Here is a 19,595-nt window from a genome sequence, read left to right on the forward strand (position 1 = left end):
CAGGATACAGCAGGTGTTAATCAGTGCCATACCGACGGTGACGTGTTGGTATAGATGTGGATTTTTTAATGCATTAAACATTTTTGAAAACTGGATATTTGATGATAAATATTTCACTTAATTAGCTGAAATATTCAAAAATCTAACAAAAAAGGCACTTGTTTGTTAGTGCATGGTACAAGGACAGAGACTGTCTGGAGTATAGTGTCACTTTAGCACTGCCGCGGCATCAGTTGACTCAGCCTTCATGGTCAGGGGTTATAGAGACTGGAAGCATGCAGTGGAAAAAGATAAAGGCTTTCACAAACATGGCACTTCTAAGGAGCACCTTAACTGTTACACAGTGTAACACACAGACCAGCCTCAAGAAGAGATATTCTATATCCTCCAATAGTTTTTCTGACTGAGAACTGGCTGCCTTTTAGAGGGAAATTTGAAGCGTTTGAGGACATATCAAATGGTGGCAGTGACAGAATACAAAATTAACTGAGTGGTGTACCGAGTGTTGTGGTAACAGAGGAAATAGTCAATTAAATAGGTGACTCGTGGTACACCTTAAAAGTTGATGGAACCAGAGACCCTACACGGTGTGAAAATATAGCTATATAGCACATTTATATATATACATATATTATCTTTCAAATGGCCGAGTTCAATTTGGATTTAGTATCACCAGGCATGCATAAGAACAGATAATGAAATCTACTGTAATTTACTGTACTTTTTTATTTTGACCAGGGTGCAACAGTTTTGAAACAAATTTCAGATCTAATTGTTGCTGCATGCTAACAATAGGGAGGAGAAACTAACTGCGTTTCAATATTTGTCAATAACGTTAAGTTTTGTGGTATGCCTAGACCTGCCCAGAGAACAGTCTCATTTCTCTCCCTCTCCCAGGTCCCTCAAGGCCATTCCCAATTTCCTACCGCTGCCTTACTTGCCTCCCTGAAGCTGTCTTGCTGTGTCGACTAGTTTTTCTCGAAGGAATCAACTCAACTCCCTACTCAAACCCACTCAATATGGATCTAATAAGCTGGACGTAAATCCTCTGGCGATCGCGTTGGCCAGGATTGAAGCCTCCCACATTGAACTGATTAACAGACTTGCTAGCGAATGAATAATTGAGATCAAAGGTCATGTTGGGGACCACGCAGGAGATTCTGACCGTTAAATCGTGATTAAAGCTAAATCGGGGCATCTTCCATATTAAAAATAGTGCTGTCAATTAGATTAAAAAATATTAACTAATTAATCTCACAATTTTCTGTAATTAATCTAGATTAAAAATAGCATTTTTCTACTTAAAACCGAAGCTTGTAACAGATATTTACTTGAGTAAAATCATGGAATTAATGTAAAATCAACACAAAGAAAGTATATTTAGATTCAAAGACTGCCAATAGCTTTCTTTTATAATTTTTTCTCCTCCTGTTTTTCTGTGTTTTTTCTCCCATCCCAATTTTTTGTCGTGCCAATTCCCCCCTCCCCTTCCTGGTTGTTGCTTGCATGTGCCCCCCACTGGTTGGTATAGGGAGGGTTGATAGATAGATGCAAAAAAAGTTTACATACAGCCCTGCCAACCCCTCCCCCACCCCCCCTTCCACGTGTATGTCCAGCGCCTATCCCACGTGTTGGTGACGGCAGCTAATTCGTATGAGTGCTGGAGGGGGGGAGCCAAGAAGACTGTCTCATCACCAAGCCCACCCCCAGCTGACAGCAAATGTAGTCAGAGCATGATCCCCGCCCCTTCCTGTGCTGCAACGGTGATTCAGGACATTAACTCTTTCCCTCCCTCACTCCCTCCCTCCGTGGCGCGGCGGCCCTCCGGTGCTGCTGCAGTAGACTATTCATATGGTGTCTCAGACACACTGTAGTCGACATGTGTCAACAAATGTACATGCCTGTTTGAATTTACGTTGTGCCGTTGTTACTGTAAAATTTTAATGATTGTGAAATGATGATTGTTTAATGAGACGATGAGCTGTATGTGTATGTCACTGGAATTTCCCCGTGAGGGATTAATAAAAGATATCCTTATCCTTATATTATCTCGAATAATAAGTTATACAAAAAATGCATACAGAACTATGAACCCCATAGATCCTTTCAGGAAGTGTAGTTTTAAAAAATTCCAACGCAGATCCAGAGCTATGGATGTCCTCTACACATTTTTTTTTTTTTTTATCAACTTTTTCTCCCATTTTCTATTTTTCTCCCATCCCAATTTCGTATTGTCCAATTCTACCCTCCCCTGTCTCGAACGCCGTTAGGCCATGCCCCCCAGAGGCCGGCTGCAATGTGGACGAAGCCTTGCATCACGTGTCCCCTCCGGTACACGAGGAGGCAGCAGTCGCATCTTTTCACCGCAGCAGCTCGAACTCTGTGGCAAGGAGTAACGCGTGGGAGGCTCACGCTGCCCCCGATACTTCCTGTTTCCGCCGCACCGGCGTCACCCAACCGACCTGTAGGAGTCGCTGTCCACAATGTCCAATCCCCACCCACCGGCTTTCCCACCCTCTAACACTGCCAATTGTGTTAGTATGATGGCCGGCCAAGCCAGTAGCAACACGAGAGCTGGGCTCGATACCAGCATCTCCTGCGTTAGTGGCGAGTGCCTTGCCCACTGCGCCACTCACCCGATTACGATTCTTCAGTTAACGATTCAATGAATCATGAAATATCTTCATTTGACCACGATTAGTTTTGATTCGATACATTTTCAATCAGTTAATTCCAGAACGAATTTTGAATACAGAAATGTGGCTGGGGGGCGGCTGATTGGCGCAGTGGGCAAGGCGCTGGCCACTAACGCAGGAGACGCTGGGTTAGAGCCCAGCTCTCGCCGTTGCTACCAGCTGGCAAGTGGCAAGTGTTAGAGGGTGGGAAAGCCGGTGGGCGGGAATTGGACGTTGTGGACAGTGACTCCTACAGGTCGGTTTGGTGACGCCGGTACGACGGAAACAGGAAGTAGCGGGGGCAGCGTGAGCCTCCCACGCGTTACTCCTCGCCACTGAGAGTTTGAGCTGCTGCGGTGAAAAGATGCAACAGGCTGCCTCCTCGTGCACCGGAGGGGACACGTGATGCAAGGCCCCCCCCCCCCCCGATTACCACCCGCGACTCCAGAGACTAGCTCCGTCGATCATTTGGCGATCTCGAAAATTATTGGACAGGGTTGTAACCAATGAGTGTGGCTTTCCAATGATACCCCACGTGGGGATCTGCAAATCAGGGATCTAGGTGAAAAGTCACTAGCGAAAACAGGAAGAGAAAAAAACACGGAATGCATTGGAAAACTGAAACCTTTTAGTTTTTTGTTTACCAAAATCGCTCCTAATCACTCATTTCTGAAGTGATTTTTATGAGATTTGGACATGTACTACTAGGTACATAAGACTTCAGGCTATGGACCCAGGGTGTTTTTCCAGCCATACCAATTTTGGATATATACTTTTGGATATTGCAACTACTACAGAAAAACGTGAGTAACAAATCTTACTACAACTCAACTTCATTTACATGTTACTCCATTTCATTAGCAATAAAAGTATGCAGTCCTCAAGTAAATTTTTTTTTTACTTTTCTGCCCGCTTGTTAAGAGGTTAAGCAAATTCCACGCCATTGCGCGATAATTCAGAATTCAGTGTTAATATCTAAATTGCGTGAAATCCTCTGTGATCCCGGATTCCATAGGGCCCTATATAAGTTATTGATTGTTTTAAGCAAGGGCAAGTGGTTTAACGTTTATGGTTGTTGTTGGCATCTAAATATGACAGTGTTTGTGCTGCTGGGACAAGACGGGAGGATTTCTTTATTGAGTCACAGGAGTAGGAGGGAGGGGAGTAATATTTCGGGAAGCGGGACGGGAGTGAAAATGGATCTACAGTAGAGTGAGTTTACTATACTAGGGCCAATGAATTGCATTCCAAGGCTGTAAGAATCAGTAACCAAAATTGTTTACAGCATTCCAAGACTAGATTGTTGTCAGATTCTTTTGAGACTCTGCTATAGACCTTTTCTAAGTTGACAGAATACACATTTAAATAGGCCCCTTTGTATTTACTGTTGCAATGTTTATTAATACAGTTGCTTACAGGAAATAAATGGGGCAAAAGCTGTTCCCCTAGCAACAGAATACTTCTGAAAAGGTCTATACCTCACGTGTGTTAAACTGCATGACAAATAAAAGACTTCTAGTCTAACAATTATTATATTATTATTATACCAGCTCAACCTTTCTTGGGTCAACGCCCCCCTATCTGACATCCATGTTCCATAACGCAGAATTCCCAATGGGATTAAAATGTTCGGCTCTCAATTATGATCATCTTCTGTTTATCATTATTATTAGCCATTAATGTTTGTATTTGGCTCAGTTTAAGATTGTGATTGTGCTCACTGCATGTAGGCTCCTCTCTGTTTCCAGTCAAGTTGTTGTCCTGATATTAAAACAATGATAATAAATAAAATAAACAAGTGCCCCGTGCCCCCGTTTGAGAATCTCAACGCTCCCCTTTCAACAATTCTGCACTCAGCGTCCCCCAACACTCTCTGAACACCCTCTAGAGAGGGTAGTACCACACCCCTTGAGAAACCCTAGTCTATACTGTAGACCAACGCCTACATTTAACGTCACAGTCATATTTTAAAATCTCCAGTCAGCTTTTAACACCCACTTGATGTAGGGCCCCTGTCAAGAAAGACAGTTGGCCGCTGGCACACGCCCTGAATCCAGACTCTGCGCTTACCACCAGGCCCAACAACCTTTCTGGGGGAAACCCTGTAAGTAAGAAGGATCATTTGGAAATGGGTCTATAATTGCTAAGAATTTCTTTGGGTTTCTTTCAGAGAGGTTGAACTATGGCATGTTGAAATGAGGAATGAGCCAGCGGCCAAGGAGCTATTTATAAATGATAGAATGACTGAACCAACTGTTCCAACGCCAGGGTCGTATTATCAACAGATTATTCTGATAATACTGAACACAACGGAGTGTTCAGTGTTCGCTTGTTTTGAAAATGTTTAGTGTAAATACTGTACAGTAGGTGTGTGGATCTCAAGTTAAAATGTACCACAAATTAAATGACTTGGGTTGCTTGACGTGTACAGGACATCTGCTCTCAGATCAGAATGCAATCTTGTAACGGGCATGAAAAGGGCCAAATGATAGTAGGCTTGCCATTAGGGGTGTGGACATTTCTTGATTCTAAGATGCATCGCGATGCGGACGTGGACAATTCTGCATTGATGCAATCATTTTTTTACTCTCTTGCTATCTTTTGTGTTCTTTTACAATGTAGAAGACATTTATTTTGACATTCTGATTTAAGAACTTTCAGATGTTTATAAAAAGATAAAATTAAATTTTATGCAGTCAGGCCACTGAACTTAGAAGCAGGCCAGGCCAGTGTTTCTAGTTGCAGCAGCGCAATAGTTAGAACAACCAGGAGATCACTGCAACTCACACAAGTTGGAGAACTATCTCTCTCTCTTGCTCTCACACACACACAAAGGGAGCCGCATGTGATTGGTGGAGGCGGGACCCTTACAAAAAACTGTTGTTGCATCATTGACACATGCTAGCCTGTAATAATCCCCCCCAGACAAATCTACTTCGCATTTGATATATTGCAAATATATGCCATCACACAAACTGGCATTTAAAGGGTTAGAATTATAAAATGAATATGTGGTGTTATGATCAGGGCTGAAGTTGAATAAAAGTATTTTTTTTTCAATCTGAGATTAAAAAGAAAAAAACTGAAAATCCATCAAAATCAGTGTTGTTGCTAATCATACATATGCTAGCCTGTTTTTTAACAATGATTTGTGATGCCATCACAAACACTGGCATTTAAAGGGTACAAATAAAAAAATGCCTGCACCAGAATGCAGGAAATTAAGTCTTTGTAACAAAACATTTCCTGGTGGGGGACCCCCAGACCCCCTGCTTAAAAAGTGGCCCGACTGTGGCTATATTTTGCACTATATTTCCTGGCCTGAATGATTTCCCCAGTCCTGCCCTGGTTAAAAGCCTCCAATGCTTATTAGTGTGTGTGCGTGCGTTTGAACGTTTGCATGTTTCAACCATCCATTTCCATTTATAAAAAAAAAAATATATATATATATATATATATTTTACCTCCTATAATAGTGGGGGTCACGGCTCTCAAGTTTCAAGTTTCTTTAATAGTAGTCATACAGAAGTACAGAATACTTTTATACAAAATGCTTCTTACTGTTACGCTCCAGAGACTGTGCAAGACAAGATAAGTATGAAATAAAATAACATAGTATAGCATGTAAATTAGAAGTAAAAAAAAATGAGGTCACAGTGTTCAGTATAGACATATGTACAATGTTCGATGCAGAATAGACGTAACTGAGTTACCATATAATATACAATACTATGCAGTGTACTAATATACAATATTATATAGTGCAAGGCAGAAATGGGATGAGGTGCAATTTAGGTACAATTTACAGTAGGTGTACGAGTTGTAGTGCAAATCCTTTATCAATAAATATAAAGTGTGTTTGTGTGATCTAAAGTGTGGAGAGTGGGCAGTGTGTTGTTTGTTTAAGTGAGTGTGTGCGTGTGGGTGTGTGTGCTGTGTGCATTTGATGGTTGTTGCATAGTGTTTATTGTTCGTTTAGCAGCCTGATGGCCTGGGGATAGAAGCTTCTTCTGAGACTTTCTGTGCTCGCCTTAAGACTCCGGTATCGCTTGCCTGACCGCAGCACCATCTGACACCATTATTTGGGGGTCGCGGCCTGAAAAGTTTGGGAACCCCTGCTCTAACACTGCCAATTGTGTTAGTATGGACGGTCGGCCAACCCGGAAGCACCACAGCTGGATTCGATCCCACAGTCTCTGTGGTGGTAGACAGACGCTTAGTCCGCTGCACTACCCGGCCGCCTTACAGAGTAGTTTTAACTTCACATGAAGGAGAGAAATACAGCTCTAGAGATGACACGTTACACAGCGATAATCGAGGATTTGGAAATCATCAACCTTTATTTATTCTCGAAATTACAATTGAGGTCACCCTCATTTTCAATGTAGTCGAGACTTTACAGACATTTCAATGCACACATGAAATTTTCTACAATATAACAATAATAAATATTAATAACTATCTACATAGTACTCAGTCCAGAGTGCACCACAGCAACTAGTATAAAAAAAATGAACATAAAATAATCATAAGAATTTGCATAAAATCAGCACACAAATTGACAAAATAAAAAATTGCATAAACTTCAGATATAAGAATAGGTATAAAAGACAATAAAAGTAGTGCAATGTAGACGTGCAGATTTAAGAATAGGCATAAAATAAGTACAATAGTACAATGTCGCTCGAAGGCATATGAACGCCCCCCGGAACAGTCAGTCTCCCAAACACCTCACACATCAATCCCTACCACATCCCCATCCAAGACACACCCCCCGATAAAGCACGCCATGACCGAAGGAAAACACAAACAGCCCGCACGCCACTCACACCGCCATGCACGGCGATGGGAATGCCAACCCTGCGGGCCGCTCCATCTACCCCGGCCCCCCCGCCACCACAAGGAAAACCAGCGAACACCACGCCCCCACCACCAAATATTTAGGATTAAACCCCACAGCAGCGGAAGCTCGACTAGAGGGGAGCTCAGAGTACCAGTCTAGACCAGCAAAGTATGCGATCAATGCACTACATTGATCCCTCCGTCAATGAACAGATACAAATCTGACGGAAGGAATTACTGTCCGTTGGTTTATCTTAAAATTATAACCCAACATCAGCTCTGTCCAGCAAATGGATACTAGTCATTGAAAATGAATTAAAAACAGACAAAGACAGAGCAGATCAGTATAGCCATATAAAATTAAAGATCAAAGTAAGCTCTCTACCATGGGCGTCGTTTGGTATGGCACTCGCCATACCGTGGCAAATTAATATATATAAAAAAAGAAAAAAAAATTTATAAAACATTTTAAATTCGAATGTTGATTTAGAATTTGAATGTCAACATTATGAACGAAGCTTCGAACTATTCGGTACAGCCCTAGCATGTTTTGATATCGTCAATTATCTCACTTTTACTAGGTGACTAACTCAAATATGCCGCCAGAAAAAAAAAAGGAAAATGGACATACGGACGTTTTTTAGTCAAAGGGCAGCAGAGACAAGTGATACAGGGACACAGGTAAGGTCTTACAATGGCTTAGTGATTATAACAGTGCAGTTCAGCATTCAGTAACCCATACTTTTTGTGAACGTGTTTTTGATACTACATTCTGTTGAACACGCACCTCAAAACCGTACCTTTGAAAATTGTCTCAATTGCAAGAACAATAATAGACAGTTATGGTATATTACATTCTGCTCAGCATAATTTGTATGCAAAATATTGTGGTCCCCTGCATTAGTCTGTTGACACATTTCTATACTAAATGCTTTTGTAGTCCTGTGACATACCTAAATGTCATATATCCGCCTTCTTTCACCTCAGAAACATTTCCAGACTCCGACCATCACTTTCCGACACCACAGTTGAGACCCTCATCCACGCCTTCGTCACCTCCCGCCTGGACTACTACAACGGGGTCCTGTCCGGGGTCCCAACCAAAATCCTGGACAGGCTCCAGTATGTTCAAAATTCAGCTGCCAGGGTTCTAACCCGCACCAAACCCTGGCAGCACATCACCCCCATCCTCATCCACCTCCACTGGCTCCCCATCAAATCCTGCATCACCTACAAAACCCTCCTGCTCACCTACAAATCCCTTCACGCCCTGGCACCTCAGTACCTCACTGACCTCCTCCACCCCTACACTCAGTCACGGTCCCTGCGATCCACGGACACTGGTCAGCTCTCCATCCCGCGAACCAGACTACGGACGTTCGGGGACAGAGTTTTCAGTGTGGCAGCTCCCACCTTCTGGAACTCCCTCCCCCGCAGAACTCCGCACCGCCCCAACTCTGGACTCATTTAAAAAAAACTGCTCAAAACCCACCTCTTCAACTTGGCCTTCAACCCCTAACTTTCTCACTCTATATGTCTATGTTGTGTCTGTCCACTATGTTGTTAATTTGTCATCTCCCCCCCCCCCCCCCCCCCCCTATGTAAAGCGACCTTGGGTCCTCTGAAAGGCGCTATATAAAACGAAGTTATTATTATTATTATTATTATTATTATTATTATTATTATTATTATTATTATTATTATTATTATTATTATTATAAGTGAATTGTATAGAAACAACTCACCAAAAGTGACTATTGCACAACTGATTTGACAAAGAAAATCCACCCCTTCACCCCCACACCATACCTCCTTGCCATACCTTGGCTTTTACTGAAATGACACCACTGCGCTCTATAGATATTGAGCGTAATTTTGTAAAATGTCTGGTGTCACGAGTGTTGTCATGAGTTAATTAGTCATTGCAAATTCCACATCACTGCGGCAACAGTAACAACTAGTCAACTTGCAACTACATATAGGGTGTAACTGTGGCCATTATATGGTTTACATAATTGATATGTTATTTAAGTTTTTGTAAGCCTAATGTAATTTGAGAATGTATTTGTTGCATTACTTATTTCTTTATTTAATTTGCTACAAGTTATAGTACCTTTATTTTGAAGTCTCAGTTATATAGTGTCTCGTTGGGCTGCTCTCGTGTGTTTCTGGGACTAATTGCGACACCTGCAAGCAAGCAGCAGGGATGGTCAGCATTATGCTCCGGTGAAAGTTTTATCATTTAATTAATATGACGGTTACAATAACAGAAGACTGAAGATTTTCTTCGCTAATATAATTTAAAAACTTGGATATTTTAACTGGGAGAGGAGGTAGTATGTCTTTGAAACGATGTCCCTCATAATGACCGTTAACTGAATGAACAAGATTAAAAGATTCAAATAATTTTAAAGGTCCCGTGTCTTGCCATTCCTTTCACTATTTGGGCAACTTTACACAATTCCTGCGAGTCTATGGAACACATCTGTAAAGTTGTTTTCCAAAAAATTCATTGTTTTGTATTTCTAATCAAGTACTCTAAAGCAGCATTTTTCCCACTTCAAGATTTCAAGCTGTTTTGGGCTGGGCTCCGCCCATAAGCGCTTTGAGTGACTGTCTCTCTCTCTGTCTGCCAGTGCAGACTGTGGGTGACTGAGATATTGAGGGGGATACTCATTAATTTCGCCGCAGGGGGCATAATCCCACGCGACAATCCATCTGTAACTTGTTTCAAATGACAATATATACCCCTGTGAATATTATTGCACGGATCGGAATACGGGCACTCGTGTGGGAGTGTGCGCAATGATATTTTGCAGCAGGTTGACAGTGATATGCGAGTGCTCCCGACTGTGTGTGTGTGTGTGTTTCCCTGTGCATGCAGTCGGGAGTGTGTGTGTAAATGCTCTGTGTTGCTCTCTCTCTCTTGCTCGCTCTCTCCCGCGCCACGATATGCGAGTGCTCCAGACTGCGCGTGTGTGCGTTTGCCCACTCTGTTGTTGAGCAAATTGTTGATTGTGGGCGGTGACTACAACCAGTGCCTTATTCACGTCAGCAAAACAGTCAAATCAGAATGGCTTAGTTCAGTGAGGGAGGATATTGTCTCAACTTCCAAAATGAGAATTAGAGACACAGAGCCCATTAAACCCCCATTGCTAGAAAACAATGCTAAACACTGGAAAAGGCAATTTATAAGACAGGGGACCTTTAAATAAATAATACAACTAGAGATTTTAGACGGGTGAATAAAAGTATTGCTTTTATAAATTATAATAAAAAAAGTGTTTGGGGGTCCAAAAATGAATGTTGTTGTTGGATGGATGACCCTCTCTCCTATTTAAAAACTCATGAAACACAAATCTCAAATACGACCTATTGTGGATTTAAAATGGCGACTTTCGCCAAATTTTGTGCATACAAATGCATATGGAGGCATGATTAGAGACATGAGTTGACATAAATCTTGAAAAACTATTCAGTGTTGGGAGTCTGTGAACTAAGACAGGGTAAAGACACCTCTTCAATAATTAAAAAGCTGAGAAGTTTCAGTGGTGAGGAAACAGGGAAAGATGGGGGAGCAGTTGCAGTCGTTTTTATTAAATGTGTTTTTAAATGTATGTAAAATTACCCAAAATGTTAGAGCTGTTGTTTAAAAGAGTATCACTAAAACCCTTTGATATCTATCCCCCTGGATATCAACAAGATCAAGCCATTTCAGATATCCAATCTGCTTCCTCTGAAATATCACATAATACACAGAGAGTTGGCTGTGGCCAGAGAGGGTGACCTGAAACACTTCAAATTCAAAAACAGTCCACAATAAATTACAATACATTTAGAATAGAATAGAAATACTTTTATTATCCCGATGGAAATTTGACACTGCAAATCGCTCAACATTAAACATTTAGACAGAACAGGTCACGAATAAGAATAACAAAACCAATCAAATTGCCTAAGAATAAGAATAGAATAAAATAGAATAAAATATAAGAATAAAAATAAAAATATACAGTAAATAAATACAGTAAAAATATACTGAAGTCTACAGTAGGTGAAATACTGTGCTGTTTCAAAAGTAAGAGTCCAGGAAGATGGTAACCGTCACTCTGTGCTCAGTAGGGCTGACCCCTATTAGTCGACTAATCTGTCTAAAGGAGCCGTAGTCGACTGCCAACCTCTTAGTAAAAAAAAAAATTATAATAATAAAATAAAATTATAAACAAATATTTTTTCTTTTTTTATCATTCTTTCCAAAAGAAAAGAGGCCTAGAAGCGTGGCTAACGCTAATGGCACGCATACCAGAGGCTAACTACCTAAGAAAACAGGCACAGAGGCACTGAAAGAGGATTTCACCCATCTAATAAACACACTAGACTAGACAAATATCAAGATGTATCCATCAGTGGACCAATTGCATGCTTTTGCAGAGGACAAGAAGCCTTCAGTCGACTCCTTCATACATTAAGCACCCCCACAGCCCAAATGGAATGCGGGGACAGCCCTAGTGCTCAGTGATGAAGTGAGACACAGTGATGCATTGTATAGTCTGATGGCTGTTGGAATGAAGGACTTCTTGTGCCGTTCAGTGCTGCATTTAGGTAGTGTGAGCCTAGCACTGAACATGCTCCTTCTGTCAGCCAAGTCTGTGTATAGTAGGTGGGAGGAGTTTTCCCTGATGGCCTGGAGCTTAGCAAGGCTCCTCCTCTCCGCCACCCTCGCTAGGGAGTCCAGCTCCACCCCAACCACGCTACTGGCCTTCCTGACCAGCTTATCCAGCCTGTTTGTGTCTCCTGCTCTCAGTCTGCTGCCCCAGCAGGTCACTGCGTACAAGAAGGCGCCCGCCACCACCGATTCATAGAACATCCTCAACATCCTTGTACAGACATTGAAGGATCTCAGCCTTCTGAGGAAGTAGAGTCGGCTCTGGCCCTTCTTGTACAGTGCGCCTCTGCGCGTTTTGACCCGTTCAGTTTGTTGTCGATGTGCACACCGAGGTATTTGTACACCTCAACTATGTCCACATCGACTCCCCTGATGGAAACAGGGGTCACAGGTGCACTCCTCCTCCTCCCCAGCTCCACCACCAGTTCCCTGGTCTTCGCCACATTTAGCTGCAGGTGGTTTTATCGCACCATGTGACGAAGTCCACTACCAGTTCCCGGTATTCCCTCTTGTCACCGTCCTTTATACATCCCACTATCGCAGAGTCATCAGAAAACTTCTGAAGGTGGCAGGACTCTGACAGATAGTGGAAGTCGTTGGTGTAGACTGTGAAGAGGAAGGGAGAGAGGACTGTCCCCTGTGGGGCCCCGGTGTTGCTGACCAGTCTGTCTGACACACAGCTCCGTAGGCGCACATACTGTGGTCTGCGCGAACCCAGGACACCAGGGGGGCCTCTACCTGCATCGCCTCCAACTTCTCACCCAGCAGCCCAGGCCTTATGGTATCAAGTAAGGTGCAGAAGTAAGGCATATAATCTTGAAATATCTAGATTGGTAATTTTCTCTTAGATTGCATCTAATATGCTGTATCCATCTATCATATATCTATGTCTGTCACTATAGCCAATGGAAATGCTAGAAATGATCATGTGGGCTGGGAGAACCAATGCAAAATTCAATAGTCCAGTGTGCTCCGCAGATCGGGCCATCAGACAGACATGTGCTGGTTACCCGTAATGGAGGATAGAGAGAGGCGCTTGTCCCTGGTTTTATAATAAAATGGCAAAAGGACAAAGAGGTATAATGTTCAACAAGCATTGGAACTTGTTCAGGATGATCCAGAAAATATAAAATGAAAATAACTCTGAGCCTGAATGCTGCGGCAGTGATGATAACATCATAATGAAGGATTTGATGCGTTTGAAGCTATGGTTTGAAGACAACTATATAATTTATTGTGCAGCCTAAATGAAAATCACCTGTTGATGATTCATGTGTGTAACTATGCTATTTGGATAAGATGCAGAGAGGGACATTGATGGAGGGGGCTTTTTGTGTGTGTGACATCCCTGAAAACCCACCTGTTCATGAAGGCCTACGGCCTCTAGTCATCTCCCTGTCCATTATTGTTATTACTATTTATTTAGTTTATTCATTTTTTTTCTTTGTTGCCTTGTAAAGCACCCTTGGGTTTCTTGAAATGTGCTATATGAATCCAAGCTATTATTATTATGTCATAATATTATTATTATCGTAGATATAACGCGTTCCCTTTGACAGCGTACTTAACCCATTCATTGCCGGAGCTTATATCCATCCTTGTAGCCTCTCTGCCAGCTCTATTTGTCTATGGAGATGTTCACCTTCTTTGCAGGGCTATAACTTTTTAAAAATTGTATTGCTAAATTGACATTACTATGGGCCATTCAACATCAATTATCTATCGTTCAGGATGTAGGAACGTTTTACTTTTTCATTCACACATTCATACAATAATACGGTCTAGAGTATAAATATGTTTTTATCGTTTTCTGCAGTATTTCATAGAACGTGAGTTATAGGCATAAATGCATATATTAGATCATCAAATGCAGTTTGATACCTATCGACGCCAGATAAAAAATGTCAACTGTACACGGTCCTAGACGTTATGACTCTTCATCTGCGGTTGACCGGAGGGGGGGGGGGGGGGGGGGGGGGGTCGTTTATAATTCAATGACCGACGTTAAATCATTTATGTAGTATGGGTGATATATAGATCAGAGCAGATTGTATCGAAAATGGTAAAGAAAAACGCTGAAACTCACCCCAGTCTCCTCTTACCGTTGGGTGATGAGCGTGGAGCAAAAAGATCGCTATTATGGGATGTTGATCTAGGTGATCCAGTTCCGGTTTGTATAATACTAATACACGTCCAATCATGTTGTTTATTGAGTTATGGCAACGGATCGATATGCACGGTGTCTGGATAGAGTCCCGCGAGCGATAGCGAGTGGCCGGACAGAATAGGGGACGGACTAAGCACTTCCGGTGACTTCCGGTTTTGGCAACTCGCCGATCGGCCACCAGGTGGCGGTATTGAAGCGTTGGAGAGTTGAGCGGAGTCCTACAACACCAGCAAAGACTCTGTGGGTGAAATGTGAATACCATGACGAAAATATGAAATATTGATCTCAAAGACGCTGTAAGACGTCATTGGCAGATTACGCATGGCGGAGAATGACGTCTTAACACGTCATCGGCGGAGAAAGGGTTAATATAAAATATATGTTTTTTTTTTTATCTACTTCTTCTCCCCATTTTCTATTTTTCTCCCTTGCCCAATTTCGTATTGTCCAATTCTACACTCCCCTGTCTCGAACGTTGTTAGGCCATGCCTCCCACAAGCCGGCTGCAATGTGGACGAAGCCTTGCATCACGTGTCCCCTCCGGTACACGAACATAAAATATATGTTAAAGGGGACATGCATTGCTATTCCTTGCACTATTTGGGCAACTTTACACAATTCCTGTGAGTCTATGGAACACATCTGTAAGGTTTAAAAAAAAAAAAAAAAATCATTGTTTTATATATATATATATATTTTTTTTTATTGATCTTTTTCCCCCTCCATTTTCCTCCGATTTTCTCCCATCCCAATGTTAGTCGTATGCCAATTCCCAATCCCCTTCCTGGTCGCTGCGCACTTACCCCCCACAGTCAGATCATCTGGGAGAGTGGAGGCTATCACATGCTTCCTCCGACACACGTCCAGCCAATCAACCGCTTCTTTTCACCTGGCAGCACGGATCCTCCCCGAGAGGGCGTAGCGTGTGGAAGGATCACACTATCCCACTGAGGTCCTATCCGCGCTTAGCAGGCGCCCCGACCGAACTGTAGGAGTCGCTGTTTACAACGACCCGGACCCACCCCGCCAGCTTCTCCCACCCTCTAATACAGCCAATTGTATTAGTGTGAACGGCCAGCCAAGCTGGTGACAACCCCGGAGCTGTGAGCTGGACTTGAACAGGCGAATCCAGCTCACAGCTCCGGGGTTGGTGACGAACGCAATCTCCGCTACGCCACCTAACCGCCTAATTGTTTTATATATATATATTTTTTTTTTATTGGTCTTTTTCCCCCTCCATTTTCCTCCGATTTTCTCCCATCCCAATGTTAGTCGTATGCCAATTCCCAGTCCCTTCCTGGTCGCTGCGCTTTACCCCCCACAGTCAGATCATTTTGGGAGAGTGGAGGCTACCACGTGCTTCCTCCGACACACGTCCAGCCAATCACCGCTTCTTTTCACCTGGCAGCGCGGATTCTCATTGAGAGGGCGTAGCGTGTGGGAGGACCACACTATCCCCCTCACGTCCAATCCGCGCTTAGCAGGCGCCCCGACCGAACTGTAGGAGTCGCTGTTTACAACGACCCGGACCCACCCCGCCAGCTTCTCCCACCCTCTAATACAGCCAATTGTATTAGTGTGAACGGCCAGCCAAGCTGGTGACAACCCCGGAGCTGTGAGCTGGACTTGAACAGGCGAATCCAGCTCACAGCTCCGGGGTTGGTGACGAACGCAATCTCCGCTACGCCACCTAACCGCCTAATTGTTTTATATATATATATATTTTTTTTATTGGTCTTTTTCCCCCTCCATTTTCCTCCGATTTTCTCCCATCCCAATGTTAGTCGTATGCCAATTCCCAGTCCCTTCCTGGTCGCTGCGCTTTACCCCCCACAGTCAGATCATTTTGGGAGAGTGGAGGCTACCACGTGCTTCCTCCGACACACGTCCAGCCAATCACCGCTTCTTTTCACCTGGCAGCGCGGATTCTCATTGAGAGGGCGTAGCGTGTGGGAGGACCACACTATCCCCCTCACGTCCAATCCGCGCTTAGCAGGCGCCCCGACCGAACTGTAGGAGTCGCTGTTTACAACGACCCGGACCCACCCCGCCAGCTTCTCCCACCCTCTGATACAGCCAATTGTATCAGTGCAGACGGCCAGCCAAGCTGGTGACAACCCCGGAGCTGTGAGCTGGATTCGAACAGGCGAACCAAGCTCACAGCTCCGGGGCTGGTGACAAACGCAATCTCCGCTCGACCACCTAACCGCCCTCATTGTTTTATATTTCTAATCAATTACTCAAAAGCATAAGTTCACTACCTCAGGATTTCAGGCTGTTATTGGACGGGCTCCGCCGATAAGCGCTTTGAGTGACAGTCACCCACACAGTCTGCGACTGTCAGACAGAGAGAGATATAGAGAGATTGAGGGGGATACTAATTAATTTCACTGCGGGGGGGGGGGGGGGGGGGGCATAATCCCACGGGACAATGTGCATTGGTCAGGGGTGTAAAGTACTTGAGTAATTGTACTTCGTTACAATACTTAAGTACTGTTTTGGGGGATTTGTACTTTACTCAAGTATTATTAGGTTTGTATACTGTGTACTTTTACTCCATTACATTTCAGAGAAAAAAAAAACATACTTTTTACTCCTTACATTTAAAATGCAGACCTACAAAGTACAAATCTCACAGGTCCAACCATTTTAATTAGTATATTTTAATTGTTTATCTGGCCGAACTAACGTTAACGTTATTAATCCTGCGACCGCAGGTAAACAGCCAATCAAATCCCCATCAATGGAAAATGAACCCGCCCATACCCATGCTGATTGGTCGTTGTGCAACACTAGAAAACAGGGATCTTTGATTAAACACCTGCTATCAGAAGAATAGACAGTGAGATCCACATTATGCTGTGGTTAATATTGTGATATTATTCAGGGTACTCTAGTATTCTGTCTTTAATATTGTGATATTATTCAGGATAATCCAGTATGCTGTGGTTAATATTGTGATATTATTCAGGATACACCATTCTGTTTTAACACTTTAATCGCCATGGGTTAAATTCATAATTTACCATCCCTCGCTAGCTCTATTTGTCTATGGAGAAGTTCCCCTTCTTTGCAGGGCTATAACTTTTTAAATTCTATTGCTAAATTGCCATTATTATGGCCCATTCAATGTCCTATATGTATTGTTCAGGGTGTAGCAACGTTAAACTTTTTCATTCACATATTCATACTAAAATATGGTCTAAAGTATAAGTATGTTTTTATCGTTTTCTGCAGCTTTCTCCAGAACTTGATTTATAGCTCCAAATGCATTATATTGATGATGAAATACAGTTTGATAGCAAACGGCGCAAGATAAAAAATTTCAACTGGACGTGATTCTAGAAGTTTCTACGTATCATCTGATGATGACCGGATGGGCGGGGGATCGTTTATAATTCCGTGGGCAGCGTTAGATGATTCATCCAGAGTGGGTCATATGTTCATCAGATCAGTTAGTATAGAAGACGTTAGAAAATAACGTTGAAACTCACCGTGGCTTCCTCGCGCCGCTGGCAGATGAACAGAATTGGTGGAACAGAATTTTTTCTATTATGGGATGGAGAAATGCCCGATCCATTTCCAGGTTGTATAATAGTATATACATCCAAATCATGTTGTTTTTTCGAGTTATTTGCACCGATCGATGTTCACTGTATCAAGACGGAGTCTCTCTAACAATAGCGAGTGCCCGGACCACATATGGATGAGCACTTCCGGTTCAAAGGTTCATTTCCGGTTGGCGATCTGCCGATCTGCCACCAGATGGCGCTCTTGAACCGCTAGAGAGTTGAGAGGAGATCAGCAGTGTGTCTCAGGGCTCCGGAAAGGAAATATGATTTCGATGACAGATTTTTGAAATATTGACATCAAAGACGAGTTACGGCGTCTTCGGCAGAATGAGCATGGCTAGGAATGACGTGTAAACTCGTCCCCGGCGATCATAGTGTTAATATTGTGATATTATTCATGCTGTGATGTGAATGCCGTCCATGTTAGTTTACCTTCAAAAAAAATTTACTTTTACTTTTTAGTACTTAAGTACATTTAAAAGTAGGACTTTTTTACTTTTACTCAAGTGTGTTTTTAGCCAGATACTTTGACTTTTACTTGAGTCAGATTTTGAGACGGTACCCATACTTTCATGTACCGGTAAGTATAATTTCTGGGTATTTTTTACGCCCCTGGCATTGGTCACTTGTTTCAAATGACAATATATACCTCTATGAATATTATTGCACGGATCGGAATACGGGCGTGTGCGTGGGAGGCGGGAGCATACGCAAAGATATTTTGACAGTGATATGAGAGTGCTCCTGACTGCGAGGGAGAGAGACCGATCCCGCACGGTCCCTCTCTCTCTCTCGTTCTCTGGTCTGTCGGACTCGGCACCCTGTTTGAGGAAGTAATTACGCTCGCTCTGTTGAGCGAATTGTGGGCGGTAACTACAACCACAGAGCCAATCAGATCACAATCAGCTCAATCAGTGCCTTATTCAGGTCAGCAAAACAGTCAAATCAGAACGGCTTAGTTGAGTGAGGGAAGATCTCATGAACTCGGGACTAGACTGATTAGTCAATATGATAATTAGAGACACAGACCACATTGATATAATCCCCCATTGCTAGGAAACAATGCTAAACACTGGAAAAGGCCATTTATAATGCATGGGACCTTTAATATATATATATATATATATATATATATATATATATATATATATATATATCAACTACACTTTAAATCTCTTGCTGGTTATCTATAGGCTCTAGGATGAGTATATTTGCTGATGCATTTAGCCCAAACATCATCCGGGTAAATATCCTACGGCCTGGATTACGCACATTGTATAGCGTGCGTACAAAAGGGAGACTGTTGGATCAGATGGTCTTGACTGTAAATAGCTGAGTCAAGCGCATGATTAGGAATCCTGCTACTGCAGGCAGAAAGGGTGTGGAGAGCACAGCCATGACCTAAAATAAAACCAGGGTTCAGGAATAAAAACAAACAGCAGGAAGCTTAAAGCACTCACCATTTCTTGGACTTGAGCTTGGGAGGGGGATTCCTGGGGATCAGGAAAAGGGCTCTCATAGGGTGCATGTCACACAGGGCTGCAGGGACACAAGCGTGGGAGAGAGGGTTGGATTAGATTAGATTACAATTTATTGTCATAATTATACACTACAAGTACAGTACAACAAAAGTAGATTTGGCATCTAACCAGAGTGCAAATCTAACAGTAAAG

General features: G+C 42.8%; 1 protein-coding gene across 2 annotated transcripts in view; it reads right to left on the reverse strand.

Annotated features, from left to right (window-relative positions):
* The window catches only part of mink1 (misshapen-like kinase 1), a 255,643-nt gene that overhangs the window by 139,881 nt on the left and 96,167 nt on the right, over positions 1-19,595 (reverse strand). For both annotated transcript variants that reach the window (XM_084320845.1, XM_084320846.1), the window contains one exon: positions 19,383-19,461. In XM_084320845.1, the coding sequence (XP_084176971.1) occupies positions 19,383-19,461 (79 nt within the window). The remainder of the gene's footprint in view (positions 1-19,382; positions 19,462-19,595) is intronic.

The sequence above is a fragment of the Notolepis coatsorum genome (genome assembly GCF_963971535.1).
Source record: "Notolepis coatsorum genome assembly, chromosome: 8".
Lineage (NCBI taxonomy): Eukaryota > Metazoa > Chordata > Actinopteri > Aulopiformes > Paralepididae > Notolepis > Notolepis coatsorum.